Source organism: Plectropomus leopardus, chromosome 2, assembly GCF_026936395.1.
Source record: "Plectropomus leopardus strain MGB_pleo_1.0 chromosome 2, ASM2693639v1, whole genome shotgun sequence".
NCBI classification, from domain to species: Eukaryota; Metazoa; Chordata; class Actinopteri; order Perciformes; family Serranidae; genus Plectropomus; species Plectropomus leopardus.
In genome coordinates this window covers 36,782,631-36,798,495 of record NC_142177.1, presented here as the reverse complement: position 1 = coordinate 36,798,495, position 15,865 = coordinate 36,782,631, and the positions used below count along the sequence as shown (strand labels likewise).

General features: G+C 37.8%; 1 protein-coding gene across 1 annotated transcript; it reads right to left on the bottom strand.

The window, feature by feature from the left end:
- Window positions 1–260: 260 nt before the first annotated feature.
- ccndbp1 (cyclin D-type binding-protein 1) lies at window positions 261–14,866 on the bottom strand. The gene is made up of 11 exons (XM_042510114.2): window positions 14,696–14,866; window positions 13,294–13,353; window positions 13,029–13,108; window positions 12,186–12,267; window positions 11,690–11,786; window positions 10,757–10,830; window positions 9,473–9,549; window positions 9,077–9,327; window positions 6,890–6,950; window positions 2,010–2,056; window positions 261–586 (listed from the first exon to the last, which is right to left on the bottom strand). The coding sequence occupies exons 1-11, from the start codon at window positions 14,781–14,783 to the stop codon at window positions 478–480; spliced, it is 1,026 nt and encodes a 341-aa protein (XP_042366048.2). The 5' UTR covers window positions 14,784–14,866; the 3' UTR covers window positions 261–477.
- Between the last annotated feature and the right edge of the window lie 999 nt (window positions 14,867–15,865).

Here is a 15,865-nt window from a genome sequence, read left to right as displayed (position 1 = left end):
CACATCAGCCAAAAAACTCGATGTGCCACACTGACTTTTTTTGATCGACACCAATATTTCTTTCAGCTACGCTAGTGCTTCAAGGACCCATGATTCAAGACGATTAGAGGAAGATTACCTTTGTATTTTAATTGATTCACTTGGCAAACTGTCCTGTAACAAAGTTGTTCTTGGGTCCGGTTGTGCAAGTTTTTAGCAAACTGTCATCTGAGCATAAACTGTGTGACTGCTGACAAAATAATTGCTTTGATAAGGACACAAACTGTTTCTTTTTTTATTCCTAAATGTTGGACATGAATCAGCATGTCTTGATGCTAGACGCTACACACACACACACAGACACACACACAGACACACACACAGACACACACACAGACACACACACACGCACCACACCACACCGGTCGTTCAGTCCGTACACTGGCACATAAAACCACATATCAGACACACTTCTAATTGCACACACACACACACACACTAGCTGTCCAGCTGAATAAGGTCTTTGGCTTTTTGCAGGTTGTGATCGACGGCTCCATCTAAGAACTGAACCCAGGTCAGCTGTGACTCCCCACACACATGACTGGACCTGTACAGGTGGGAGGGAGTGGAGGGTGGTGAAAAAGAGAAAACAGGGATTATGAAGAAAATTCTGATAAAAAATCAAAATATGATATTCCATTAGTTAAAAGCTTACCGTTATCGGCTTCCATCATGCTGATTCAGAATACCGCGGAAAAGTGCTCACGTGATAACGGTTACAGTGATCGATCGCTTAAATGGATCAAAACGCTTTGGCCAGAATGGTTCCTACATAAATGTTTTATATCTAGACTTTTTTAATGACATACTATACAAAGATTTTTTATAAGTATATTATGGCTTTTTTTTGGCATATTATACTGATTTTTTTTTTTGTTTGTTTGTTTGTTTTTAAATTTTTAAGGCATACTTTATAATGATTTTTGGCGGGGAATATCACACTGCAACTTTTTTTTTATTTTACTTCATTTTTTGTGGCATACTATATGACGTTATTTTAAAATGTTTTTCAAAAATACTATACTGACTTTTTTATACAGCATACTATACTAATTATTTTAAAAAAAATGGCATACATAGTGCACCAGATCTGCAAACTCTATGGGTTGTTTTTTGTGTGTCCCTTGGTGACAATTTTGTATCCTCTCTCTTAATTTGCAGTTTTATGTGAATCCGTGAATGCAACACAGGCAGAAATATTCATGAGCGTGTGAGAGAGGGAGGCCTCTGAATGTGTGAGAAACCTTGTCAAGGTTGTCATTTTATACCCTTAATATAATTTGTCCCCCCAGTGTTTGAAATTGGTATTGAATCTTGATATTTGAGGTCCTATATAAAAGTCAAAAATTCCAGTATTGAGCCACTAATGACAGACACACCATTCACATGTTTCCCTAACTTTATGTCACACCCAAAATTTCGTCTGAGGCTATCTGGCTTGTCACACCTTCACTGCTGAGTTAGCGTGGAATTCCCTGGAATAACTCGATCAGTAACTCATCTATTTATCATTATGTCTCTGTTCTTAAAAGGTACATTGTGTAAGTTTAGACACCCAGTCCAACCCAACACCCACATTATTCATCCTTTAACTCTTAAGACCGAAGCCATTTTTTGGTTCGCCTGGATTAAGTGTCTAATAAAGCTTGTATAATATCAACCCTGTAATGCACAGTCAAGCTATGAACATCATTGTTTTCGGGACAACCTGGGCTATAAGAATATGTGTGCTGCAGTGATGTCACCTGAATGTAAAAATAGTGATGGGACAATAAAGACAAAAGAAAAACAAAACTCTTCAAAGCAGTTTCTGTCTGCAGTGAGGAGACAGAGGGACACGTCACAAGATGTGCACATAAAGGAGTAGACTGAGTGACCTGGAGTAACCTTCTGTGGACACACAGGAACATCTGATTGTCGTGGTCATATTTGTTTATGGGGAAACAAATATGGCCGTAAATCAATCTTACCTGATGATCTCCAGAACTTTCTTCAACAGTGCTGCCAATTTACAAGCCTGAAAAGAAAAACAAAACAAATTTATAAAGGAGGTCAGAGGTCAGAGTCTGTGGAACAGGCAGCTGAGCTGACAGACATGGTGACTTTTAGTGATGAGGATACCGTTACAGAATGCAAACAGCCGGCCAGTGAATTTTGACTAAACCTGAGTTGGTGATTGTTGGAACAGTGGACAAACTAAGTAGAAGACTAACGAGATTAACGAAGGCCGTTTAGCGCTGCACACATATACAGTCAGTTTACGTAAGTAAGGTATGACAGTATAAAAAGAAGACACCGCCCTGAGGCTAGCTGGCAGTTACATTAATGCTCTGAATGTTGCATAAAGCATGAATAATTATATGATTATATTGTATGAAATGGCAATGAGTACCTTAAGCTGGCTCTAAAAGTACTCCAGAAGCTAAAAAATACCTCTTCCTCTAAAGCGGTAATACTGGCAGACACACAAGCACACCAGAAACATAAAAGTGAAAATGAAATTCGGTCCAGGAGATGATACACCTGAAATCATGTGGTTTTATAATGCGAGATGAGATCGATCCCAAATTTGGTGTGTCGTTGGGCAGGGGGTTCCTCTACATGTGTGAAAAACAGAATGTGAATATCTTAAAGCACTGAGGAAATAGAGAACTACAAACACATGAGTGCAACAAATGGAAAATGGGACATTCTGCAAAATACTTTTGCTTTTGATTCTTTAAGTATATACTAATGCTCATACTTGAATGTTGTAACAGAGTATTTCCTTTTTATAGAAATTGTATCTTTATTAGGGAAGGGAAGGGCATATCAAAACGACAGAGTCGCACCATCAACAAAAAATGTCTTTCCTTTCGAGTTTTTAGATATAAGGTCCATAAATTGCGCATCATCCAAACCAAGGCAGGTGAGTTCAAAGAAACAGTATTTCCAAAATGTGTTTGGAGTATTTCTAAACTGTGGTATTGCTACAAGATCTGAGTACTTCTTTCAACACTGCGACTGTTTGATTGACAGACCGCGTTGCTGGTGTGGAGTCATTGTCATTAACATAAATATTTCAGTGACAGACCTGAGGAGTCAGCTTCTTCAGCCTCCACCCACTCTTTTCTTTCTAAATTATACTGCACGTTTGCCCCGGAGGATCTCTGGCATTTGTATTTTTACATTTTCTGCACTTGGGAATTTTTCTAAAGTATCCCTCAGTCCACGTTGAGCTCCCTCTGCCTGCCGAGGAACTAATTACCTTTTTAAACTAAGACACAAATATATGATCATCTAAAATAATTTTGTGCATTGTTACAGATTAAATGTCACCAAGCAGTGTATAAAGCAGTTAAAACCAGCTGTACTTTGACCAACTACATTATTAAAAGGCTTCTTACATATGAATGCATCAATAATATGTATTTGTCGACATAAACAGGAACAAGGGCCATTCTGCCGACTGTATATTTACCAAGGGTTGTGTTGAAACTGACAGGCTGGGGCGTGTCAGTGAATTACCCACAGGAGCAGATGGCAAGATCATGTAACATTTACAACAGAAGCACTACCATGCACATCTGGACCTGTTTTAACCGCAACAGACTGACTTTCTCCAGAAGGCCCTTTATAGCCTGATGCTAATGTATTTTGTGAATTATCCTAAATAATGTTAATATTGTTTCTGAAAAGGGAGGCTGCACATTTTTCAAGCACCACAAAAGAAATTCACTTCACCTCAAATAACACAAAACTGTATATGTGTCCAGTAGGGGTGGGAATCACAGCGAATCTCACGATACAATACACGATCCACGATAACGATATTATCACGATACAGCAATTCTGCAATAATTGATATATTGCAAGAAATCATACAACGATACATCACAAAATATGTCTCACTAGAGAATACAAAATAGTCGTAAAACGGTCAAGTGCAGGATTAAATATTTCCAGCTCGGTATTTCATGCCTTGATTCCAGCGTTTGTAGCATCTGGCGAAAACCTTCATTTTCGACCACGCTGTTGGGTCGGAGGTCCTTGCAAATAAACTTCGCTAATTAACTTTGTAATGTTGGCAGCCCTCGGGGATGACAAAGGGAGCTTTGCGCTGAACATTGCACTCACGGCTGCATGTTTGCTAATGTTAGCATTTCCGAGCGAGGAGATCAGGGTGGTGGCGCTGCAAGTGGCTCTGCATGTTCGTGGTATTTCCTGTGTACTTCATTTTTCTCAGACAGTTCTTACATACTGCAAAGTCTTTGTTGAGTTTGTTTGTCCCTTCAGTGTTGTAGAAGCCGAAGTGTATCCATACTTTGGATTTAAATGAGGCTGGGGGTTCTCTTAGTAAGTAATTTTAGTCATTTAAGTGTGAAGCGCCCCCGTGAGGAGTCATAAAGTAGCAACGCCAGCTGACAAACCAGCAGGGACATCGGTTTAAAGCGCTGTATTTTCTTAATTAAAATATCAATATTTGGCCCCAGCATATCGATTCTCATATCGCACGATACATTATCAATATTTTGTCCCACCCCTAGTGTCAACTAACACGACTAAAGAAGATTAAGAAATTTAATTTTTGAGAGTATGGATGCTCCATCGTTGAGTATGAAGGAGATTTTGGAGCGTATAGGTTTGAAAAGACTATCATACACTTCTAAAGGCAGGCAGAGAGACTTTGTTCAGCTCTGAGATGCATATATAAACATCATGAAAGCAGGAGATGTAGACCTAAACTAAAACAGATAGTGTCAAAGATGTAGGTAAATATTGTGATTTATTAGAATCCTACCTGATATCTGTGCAAGTCGTCACTTTTTCAAAATGACAGGAGGTCAGGAGCCCTAAGCTGAGTAACACTAGAGTGTGTAAGTGTATGTAGATGTATAGTCTTTGTAATGAATAAAATTTTAGTTTCAACCAGCTGTAATATAGTTAGATGTGTCTTTGATGCGTTTTTATAACAAAAAGAAATTACAATATAATGTTTTCAGGTGAATTGACCCTTTACTTCAAAGAAAACTTTGATGCAGTCCATTTCTGTATAGTCAGAGATATAGTGTTACGTGAAATAAGCACCACGCAGTTGTAAACTAAATGATTTGAATTAGGGGGGCAATACTCACAGCTAAAAAAGTTTGTTTCCCTCCACTGTTCCTGGAAAGCGTTGTGTGGGTCTTTAGTCACTGTTTAATCATTAAAAAGCTAAAGTAGCATGCTTTTACATTCAGTAAGCTATACCTTCAGTAGCTAGCTAACGATGGCTGGCTAACCTGAGGTTAGGTTTGATTTTGGTTTTGGAACGGGGAAGAAACGTTTATCTCCTTCCAACCTCTCCAGGTAACAAGTATCATTATTACACAAGCCCCAGGCACAACATTTAGCCCGAAACCCACAAAAGCAACCTGAAAATGGGTGGGACTTAGCGAAGGATCAATGTTGTATGATAAACCACCAAAAAATTATAGATCTTTTAAAAATTCATTATTTGGCTGCCAGGCCAGTGAAAATATACAAAGAGGCCAGTAAAAGTCTGATCTACTAGTTGAGTGGACCAGAAATGTTAAGTTAAAAACTGACTGGAGTAACTTGCAAACTGTGCCAGCTTTGATCAAAGGTTGTGATTTAGCATTAAGCGAGTGGTTCCCTACAAGACAGGAACAGCCTGCCAAAAGCATTGAATTACCGTGATTACCATGCCTGACTTTTTACATGACTTGAATTTAAGGTACCTGTTGCCTCAAGACGAGCTGCAGTTCACGTCAACACGCAGACCTTATCACTTAACCACAAAGACATGATGAAATATCAAAGAACTATTAAGGATTCATTTTCTTATAGGAATAGGCCTATTGATCTGTTTTATTTTTCACATACAGAATTATTATGCTAATCCAAGTTTAAATTATGTGTTTTTTTGATTAAAAAATACCTCATTCAAGTGGGTTGTTCTGCCTTTCGTTTCTGTTCAAATATTGCAATTAGATGATGGATCAATCATCAAAATGCAAAATCTGCACTTTTTTTTAAAAACATCCTTTCTATTAAAAAATATGAAATCAATCAAATAGATCTACTTTCTTTTAAAACATCTTTCTTGAAAAATAAAATAAAATCAAGCAAGTCTTTGTCTTGTGAAGGGCAGAGAGACAGTTTGGGATTTTTGAATAGGGGCTGTGTAAGATAGAAATATGCTTTTTTAAAGTGGTTAAAATATGTTTTAATGTTGACCCCTCTATTAGGAAATGTAATCCTGAGCTTAAGGGTGCCTACCGCCAGTAACTGTATGTTATACACTGACTATACAAAAGTATCTCATACTGACTCAAAAATGCTGAACTATCACTTTTACATAGTTGACGACTGATTTACGTTTGACTGATTGCTTGAGATTTCCACATCAGAGATTTCACCTGAAATGTACTGATGAGTAATAAAAACACATTTTCTATTGTATTTTGTACTGTCAATGTAATACTTCATGTCATGTATTATTTCATGTCTTGTCATGTTTTTACCCCGCCTTCCTAAAGAAGCTCTTTATGCAAAACATTTTTCAGTGGAAGTTTGCCACTTGACACGCCAACATATTTTACACAACTGCTGGAGCACATTCAAGCCAACACTGCCCTGAGCAGATATTTAAATCAAATACTTGCTGACACACAAAACAAGATCAAGCAACTTGAATGTGGGAACGCTTTTTCAGATTCCTATAAAAATGTTCGTAAGATTTATAATGACTTGCTTCAATGAGGGCTGGTTTGAAAATCAAGGAAATGTGTTATTTGAACCTCAATCTTCTGACCTGGTTACATAAGTAATAACAGTAAGTGTGTCTGATTGTGTGAGTGCGTCTTACGTTGTTCTCTACTGCGCTGTAGTCCATCGGTGGGTAGAGGGAGAGAGCCAGATCATCAACACTGACGGGAAAAGACAGGGAGACGCAGAGAATTGTGTGGTGTTCATTTCATTTTGATTAAAAAATAAAAATTACTTATTTAAAAGAAAAGCTTAGTTCAACCTGAATGGAAGCAAATTTTCCCTCTCGCTGCAACGAGGAGCACATGTAGAACACCTCGTCTCGTCACAGTCCGACTAAAGTGTTTACATGGCAGAATAGGTGGACTTCCAATCGTATTATTTGGGTGTATTAGTCTAACTTCTAGATATTTGATTCAGTCTGAATTGAGACCAAATAACATGTTGACATGCATTTTACAAGTCCCGTTTTTCACAGTAATTCATCTTTTTCTAAAATCATGTAAACTTACTGAGTGTTCACCACAAATCCAATAAATTAAAACCTACAAAACAAGCTAGAAATCTTGGTTGACATATAGACTCTGACCTAAATTTCAAAGACCACATAAAGGCAGCCAGTCAAATCAGGCTACCACCACCTTAAAAACGTAGCAGGAATTAAAGAATTCCTGTCTAGACAAGACAAAGAAAAACATGTTCATGTGTTTTCTTTTCAGCTAGCTGTACTATTGCAATGGTGTCTTCACTGCAGCTCATCTACAATAATGCTGAGAGAGTCCTAACAAACACCGAGACAGTGGAGCACATTACACCAGTCCTTAAATTACATCACTGCCTTCCTGTATGTCAAAGAGTAGATTTTTAAATCCTGTTCCTCATCTATAAAGCACTAAGTAGTCTTGGACATGAATACCTGTTTGATTTACTTACACACTGCTAAGCACCCCGACGCTTCGGGTCATCTGGGACAGGTGCACTTAAGGTGAAGCTGCTTGTAGTTTCAGTGGCACAAATTCCTGAATACCTGAAGTCTGCTGTAACTGTTAACTGATTTAAATCAGGGCTTTAAATATTATGTTACTGAGGCTTTCCAATAACATAAATTTTACTTTGACCTACAACTACTTATTTGCTTGCTTTTCCTTCTTTGTCCTTTAATGTTTGAGTAGACATTGAATATTTCCTAATGCATTGATGTAATATATTTCTACGCCCCCTGTAAAGCACTTTCAATCACCTTGTGTTCGAAAGGCTCTAGACAAAAAAAACTTGCCTTGCCTTCGCATTGACCTTGGATGTTATCTCTTCGTGTGAAACGCTCACTTCGGTTCGATGTGACCACACCATTACAACTGAGCTGCATCACAACAGCATCAACACCCAGTATGAATGCACAAAAACATGCACCTACTAACTTGAACTGTTGCACTGCTGACGTTTTTTTTCATGCCTAAATATCTCAAGTTTCAGTGCATGATTACTTTGTGACTGAACATCTACAAGTTAACATTTTCTGTTATTCTTTTAATTAATTATTAAAAACTAACAATTTGGTTCCAAATACAGTGATCTAATGCTGCAATTTTGGCAAGTTTACTCCTTTTTTAGTCATCAAGTTGGAAAACTAATTTCTGTTCGGGCACTGCAGGTCTAAAAAACATTACAACTCATCGTAGACATTCTTCACTATGATCACATGATAATATGACCTCATGTGTATTGTTTGTTTGTTTTTCAGTGCCAAAAGATACTTTTAAAATGGTTCCAGTGCCTAAACAATGACCAAACCAATAGTTTAAAAAAAAAAAAAAAAAAAAAGGTTAATGACACTAAAGAACGGCTTTTTTTTTTATTGCAAAGGCAAATTTAAACTTGAAATTATTACAGTATACTTAACAGTTTAAAGTGTACTTATTAAATATATAGATGACATTTTTTTACTGATAGACTGCCTGAACCATTCGCACACTGCACTGCTCGAAAATTTATTACTCTCTTCTGCAGCTGCTGAAGCCTCACTGCCACCAGCACACACACGCTCACTCGCTCCAGCTTTCTCTCTCACGCTCGCTCTCAGTCTCACTATGAACATAATTTGGCACTGAAACAAGGCACCGAAGTTTTTGTCATGATTCAGTGTCGTAGGTACTGGTCGATTAGTAACCTGTGCCCTGTTGGCACCAGGTTTCTGTACCCAATCCTGTGTGTGTGTGTGTGTGTGTGTGTGTGTGTGTGTGTGTGTGTGTGTGTCTGTGTGTGTTTGTCTGTGTCTGTGTATTCTTACCCAGGACTGATTTCCTTGGTGATGTCAGCCAGGTCGTCGAGCTGAGCCAGGCTCTGAGATGTCGTGACATCGCCGTTGGCTTTTACTGCTGACATCAGCTTCCTTAGACATGCCGCTGATGCTTTCATCAGCCCCTGGCACGGACCAATCACGAGCCGGTCCTTCTCTGACCAATAAGTGTCCTGGTTGCCTCGAGGCTCCTGGTCATCGTCGAGAATGTCATTGAACGGGTCCTGGACCTCGGATAACGCCTGTGTGAGGGTACAATATTCTGTGAAGGAGGTGTCTAACTAAAATATAATCATTTATTTAACAAGCAGATTAGAGAATACAGGCCTGTCTCTAACAGAAACCATTTGCAGTTCACCGTGTGTGGGTGTGTGTGTGTGTGTGTACCTGTTCAATTTCTTCTATGGCATCTTTAACAACTCCAATCTGAGCGGACAGAACCACAAGCACTGCTGCCTTATTATCTGTGAAACATATTTTTCATCAGTAAATGTGTGATTAAATTGCAAACCTTCTAAGAAAAAAGTGTAAGCATTAGCGTTCTCGGATAAGCGGATGACACTGGATGGATGCATGGATGGATGAATTTGTTAGTTATGGCAAAAACATGTTTTTAGAGGTTACGTTGACCTTCAAGCACCAAAATCCAATTATTCCATTTTATGTTAAATTCATAGTAGGATTTTAAAATATAAAAATGGTGAAATTAAAATGTTGTTATGCTTTGACAAAGATAATAAAAACAATAATGCTCAGTTTTTCATTACATATTACTGTGATTTTATGTCTCATGGCGAAGAAAAGCCTACAGTTGCTTTTTCAACGTTCAATTTCATAGTGAGATTTCACAGCGGGGCCCTTGTTTGAACTTATTAAACTTTGGAACCAGGCCAGCCTTCTCATGTATAAACCCTGCACAACCGGTCCTTTATCTTGCTTTGTCCTGCAGCGATTATCATTATGGTGTAACTCAAACCTTACATGACCTACAAACCTTACATGACAACTTACTTCACCTACAACTGCTTAACCTTTGACTGTATAATCAAGTCCTTTAACTTGTTTATTAAGCTTTCCAGACCTCAGCCGCCTCTAAAATTACCTTGTATTTTTTTTTTTTTTTAATTTAAAGATCTATAATCCTTTTAATTTTGATGTCTTAATGTCTTAAAATCTCTGTTTTTATTCTTTGCTGTTTATGTGTGTGTTAAATGTAATGTGTTATTGTTATCATAAATAAAAATGAAAAATAAAAACATTTTAGCAACATATACAAAAAACACAGACATGTACAGACGGGTACAGGTCTGCAGCTCAGTTAACGCATATGCAAACACACAAACACACACAGATTGCACGCACGCACACCGTACGCACGCACGCACGCGCACACACACGCACACACACACACACACACACACACACACACACACACACTATATTATTTAAACAGTAGTCTGTCGTGACTTCCAGTTCAACATCAACACCTGCAGGCCGCCAAGATCTACTAAAACTTTTAAAATGTTCTCTCCCTTCAGCCTTATACAATATAGACAAAGGGGTCTACAGAACTGTATCTTTATCTATCTGTATCTTTACTGTATCTGACTTCAGTAGTAACTCCACTTATGAAAACCTAATCTTTTTCAAAATCTGGTCAAGTCTACTGACCTTGTGGTAATTGGGCAAAGTGGTCGCAGGCTGACCACACACCTCCTGTTGATGTCAGCTGCTCCTGGGACAGACTGGAGGTGAGCAGAAGAAGAGAAGAGGGGAAATCAAGATTACAGAAACACAGACTGAGATAGAGGGGAAAAAAAGACATAAACTTCACAACAAACTGGTTTTTGTTCTGCTAAAAAAAAGAAATTTCAGTATTTCCCAGACAACATGTCTTTGTTTACTGTCGGTGCTGCAGTGCCTAAAAAAATATATACATTTTACTTTATCTTTTTAATTTCCTTTTTTTCTACAGGTCATGATCTAAATCAAAGTGGAATTAAGGGAGCATTTTGGACACTGATCAAAATAATATAAATAATATGAATTTATTACATACAATATGTAATTTTCTGCCACTAGTGGTTTTACTGGGAGCCGAAATATATCGCAGAGGTCTACTCCTCTCCAAAACAAAAGCTCTACTGCTGGCCTTGGGAGGGCCCAGCTCCTGCTAATGAGTGCTCGCTTTTTTTCTCTGATAAGTCGGACGGACAGCTCTCCTCTGCACAGTCCCAGTGATTTAAACTGGTGAAAATACTTAATAAAGCAGCGACACTATAAAAATCAGTGTTTCTCTGACGTTCAGCAAAGCAGAGGATGGAGCCGAGCTGCCGCTAATGTTTGCACACCTTGTTTCTCAGACATCCTTTATCCAGTTAAAACATGTAGTTAAAAGGACCAAGATCTAAAAAGCGTATTTTTTTTTAAAAGGTGCTTAAAACAGGATAAAAAGTCAATTTATGACAGCTTCTAGCAGACAACCACAACCCTGACGCATGTGCAAAGGGGGTTTGAGTCTTTTACTACATTTTGTTCGACTGTGGCTCAATTCAAACTCACTGTTGCATCTCTCATGTATCATGTGTTTGTGTGTGAATGTACCTCTGCAGCGGTGAGCTCAGTATGACCTCCACCAGCTGTGTGACTCCCTCCAGAACCTCGACCGTAGCGTCTCTGACCTGTCTGCGCAGACTAACACCTGAGACACACGGAGGAGAGACAACAGAGACACTGTGACCAGCCAAAGTCAACATGCTGACAAAAACTTGCTCCATTTTTTATGTATTTTACAAAGTCTTAAACAGCAGACACAACAAGCTTTGGGCACCGTGCTTTTAACTACACAATATCAAGTGCAGTCTGAGATGCATTGGAGAGTTTTGTCATCCCATGACTGTGTACATGCAATTTTGCAGGGCTGCAGGAAACAGCTATTCTCTTTTATTACTGCTATTGACACTTAACTCTAATAAACTACGTTTCATTGAGCCAAATCAGAGTGAATGGAATGCAATTATAGAAGGATTACTGTCGCAGTAATAATACACTCGACTAAAGCACAATTCCTGCACCGCTGGTGACTACTTGGTGGTGTTACCTTGGCTCTTAGGTAGCCAATAATACACTGTGGACAGGGTGAGGACACTCTTCAGGAGGGACTCTGCTAACTTCTCTCCGTCCTGCAGAGAGGAAGGAAAGACATTCACAGTCACATCACATATAAACTTGTTGGGAATTATGAAAGAATGTTTACATGACATCTCAACAGCTTGTGAAATATTAAAATAATTAGAATTACACGTCTAGGATCCTTACTCTTAACACACTTATTTTTTGGCATTGTGTATATTTTGGATTTTCACTTTATAGATATTTTATATTTTTTAGATTTTCACTTTTTCCTACCTTGTTTTGCAACTGCTGCACAACAATTTCCCTCTGGATATAGTTCTAACATATCTTTGTCCCCGCATCCCCACTTATCCCCTCTATGCTTTAGTGAAGCTGAAATATCCAGGATACGGTTGCTGCCATCTCGCGCTAGTGACGTCATTTGGATGCTGGAGTTTACGCACTGACAATATTTGTGGTGGGGGAGTTTCCGCCAAAACACCCATCAGACCAATCGCGAGCAGCTCCATTGAATGTGAGTGCATGGATTGGCTGTCACCGCTGTCAATCATGGCAGAAAAATCCCCTTTTTGTGGAGTTGTATAACCCATTAAAACTGAACTCATAATAACGATCACTTGAACAAACATAAGAGTGATGAAAGCTATCTTCAGTGATGGAAACCGTCTTTGGGAATAATTTATTTTGCGTTTCTTTGAGTTTTTAGTTTGGTCTAAATCCCATTCACTAACATGGAAGGGGGGCTTTATGACCTATACTGCAGCCAGACTGAGCAAGACAAACATTAAAATCCAAATAATAATCTGACCTGTTGTGATGGTAGCGGGGGTTTGGAGAAGGCCAGGCTGAGTTTAGTGGCTTCCTGAGACACTGCCTTCACTGCCTGGTCTGAGGACAAAACAGTCACAGTTACATCACACTGAAAGGTCCCACTAAATGAACAGGATGATGATGGGGTGGTACCAAAATGAGCTGTTGCAAACAGCACACAAATGTGAGTATGTTGTTTAATACAAAAAAATATGAAATTGATTTTAAATTTTTAAAAAGGCAGAGGATCAACTATACTCAACTCAGAGTGTCCCAGAAGTTGGAGAGGTTAAAAGCTCCATCTGACTCATTGGACTCTCCATCTGTGATGGAAAATAGTACACAGTTAGGCAAATCCTCCCTCTTCACTACTAATGTGGTGAAGTTCAAAAAATGAACTTCAGCATATTAGCCCTGTTTTTTTAACGACTGGTGTTGGAATTTACTTCGAGCTTTTGCAATTTGGGAATAAGAACAAAGTTACTTCTAAAATTGTTAGGGCTATGTCTCATTATTATTATTATTATTATTATAATTGAAAAATGGCTGGCCCTGAAACAATCGGTCAAATAATCAGTTAGTAAATCAGCACTGTAAACAGCTTTTTAACATTTAAAATAAATCAAACCAGTTCCAGTGTGTCTTGGACATCTTGTCACAACTTTCAGAGCTTTTAGTTTGTGGTAAAGGGCCATCACAAAATCCTTAAACTTCATTATAAATTAAAAGTTACCTTAAATACACACTTTTCAAGGTTGTGATTTCAATAGCTTGCTCAGTTATTAATATATTGATGTCAAACCACTTCTCATGTGTCTCTGATACCCTGTTACAACTTCCACATCTGATACTGTGGTATCTGTGTGATACTGTGGTTTTTGTTTTTATCTGTGACCTTATGCCTTAAATACACACAATTTAAAGGTTGTGATTTCAGTGACTTGCTTATTTATGAATATATTAATATAAAACCACTTCTCATGTGTCCTGACATCCTGTCACAACTTTTACAGTGTTTATTTCGTAGAAAGGAGCCCTCAAAAATAACCTTAACATCATTATCTGTGACTTACTGCCTTCTGTGATTATATTGACATCAATCTATTTCCCAAGAATTAGTCAACTCCAACTCAGTCAAATGAGCACATTCAAAGGTCTGGACCAGGTAATCTGAACACCTATTTCTCCGACGACAAATTATAAAATCACCTCAAAATACAATTCAAAAACAACACAAACGTTTGACCCTGGATGACCATAAAGTTGAATCCAGGCCTCTTAAAAACAATTTCAACAAAAACAGAAAATTAACACCTTCATAAAAGCTAAAAAAGGCTTATTTCTTTTTTGAAAAACTGTTGTTTTGGTTACATTAGAGCTCTCTGTAGGTTAACTAATCAGCTGAAGCTCGAGTATTTCTGTTATTAGCTAACAATTTGGCAAACAAACAGGGAGGTGGCACTCATTATGTGAATTTGTAGCGTGAAAATAAAAAAAGAAGAAGAAACAGAGCCCAGGTTAACGTTAAATTTAAAAAACTAAGAGTTTAAAATCGTAAAAACCGAAGTTTAGCACGTTTAGCTCGACGCACGCTAGCACAGCTCGGCTAACGGCTAACTAATTTGTGCTGCGTCATTTAATATAACGTTAACGTGTCATATTTACCTCTGACTCGGTCTCTAACGCACTGGATTGAGTTCAGCAGATTTCGAAAAGGCACAGACACATTTCCACCGCGATTATCAGCGCTCATGTCCCCAAAGTTTTCTTACAGCTAACTGACAGCAAATATAATACATGCGTGTTGTGGAACTACAGAACGACAGGAAGTTGATCCGGGGACAGTTATGAAGGAGGCACCGGCGCTGCAGTATTACAAGTACAGAGCGACTTATTTATTTATTTATTTATTTATTTATTTACACTTTTTAAAATTATACAGTGCATTATACGGGTATATAATTAGTTTTAAAATATTGAAAAAATATTATTTTAGTAACATATCTGAAAATTTCTCAAAACACAATATGAAACAAAAACAATAATACAGATAACATTAAATTGTCAGAGGGAGCTTTAAACCAAGACACACCTTTTTTGTTTTAATAAGCTATACATTTTCATTTAGTTTATTTTACTGAATAAATTTCATATTCATAAGAAAAAAATGGTCAGAAACTAAACTGTCTTTCCTGAACTTTATTAATGAATTTCAACAATATATCGCTACCTTATTTAATGTTAAGAGCAAAAAAGCTATCAAGACATTTAACACTTTGTATCAACATCACTTTTTTGTGCTGCATTCAGAAACCTTTCACAAACATTTAACTTTTCACTAATTTATTGCTAATTTTTGGGTCATGTCTTTATAAGTTGTTCATTGCCTTCTTCCTGTGTTTTTGAAAGAGATCATGCCCCTTTGCTCAGGTTTCAAAAAGTTAAGGCCTCTATCAGTCAGAACAGGATGTATCAGTTTAAATGTTTATTTTCAGGACCTGTATGATCATGTCACTTTGTTTTTGGTTGCATTTTAAATGTCAATTTCATCTTCATCACCAAATGTAGTCACTGTTTTGCACAAGTGTGGGTAAAAAATAGATAAATAAGAAAACGTGAATTCAGGTGACACTTTTGCATTTCAGACTTGTTGCTTGTAAATAAAAACTGATTTAAACAAGATGTCATTCTGCTGTGTTGCAGCGACACCACATTTTACTCCTGTTGTTTCATTGTCTGATCACATGAGGGAGCTCCAAACTCTGATTTAATCAGATATGTTTAAAAGTCTTCAGTGCAGGAATATCTGGGGTCATTTACCAAATTCCACAAATG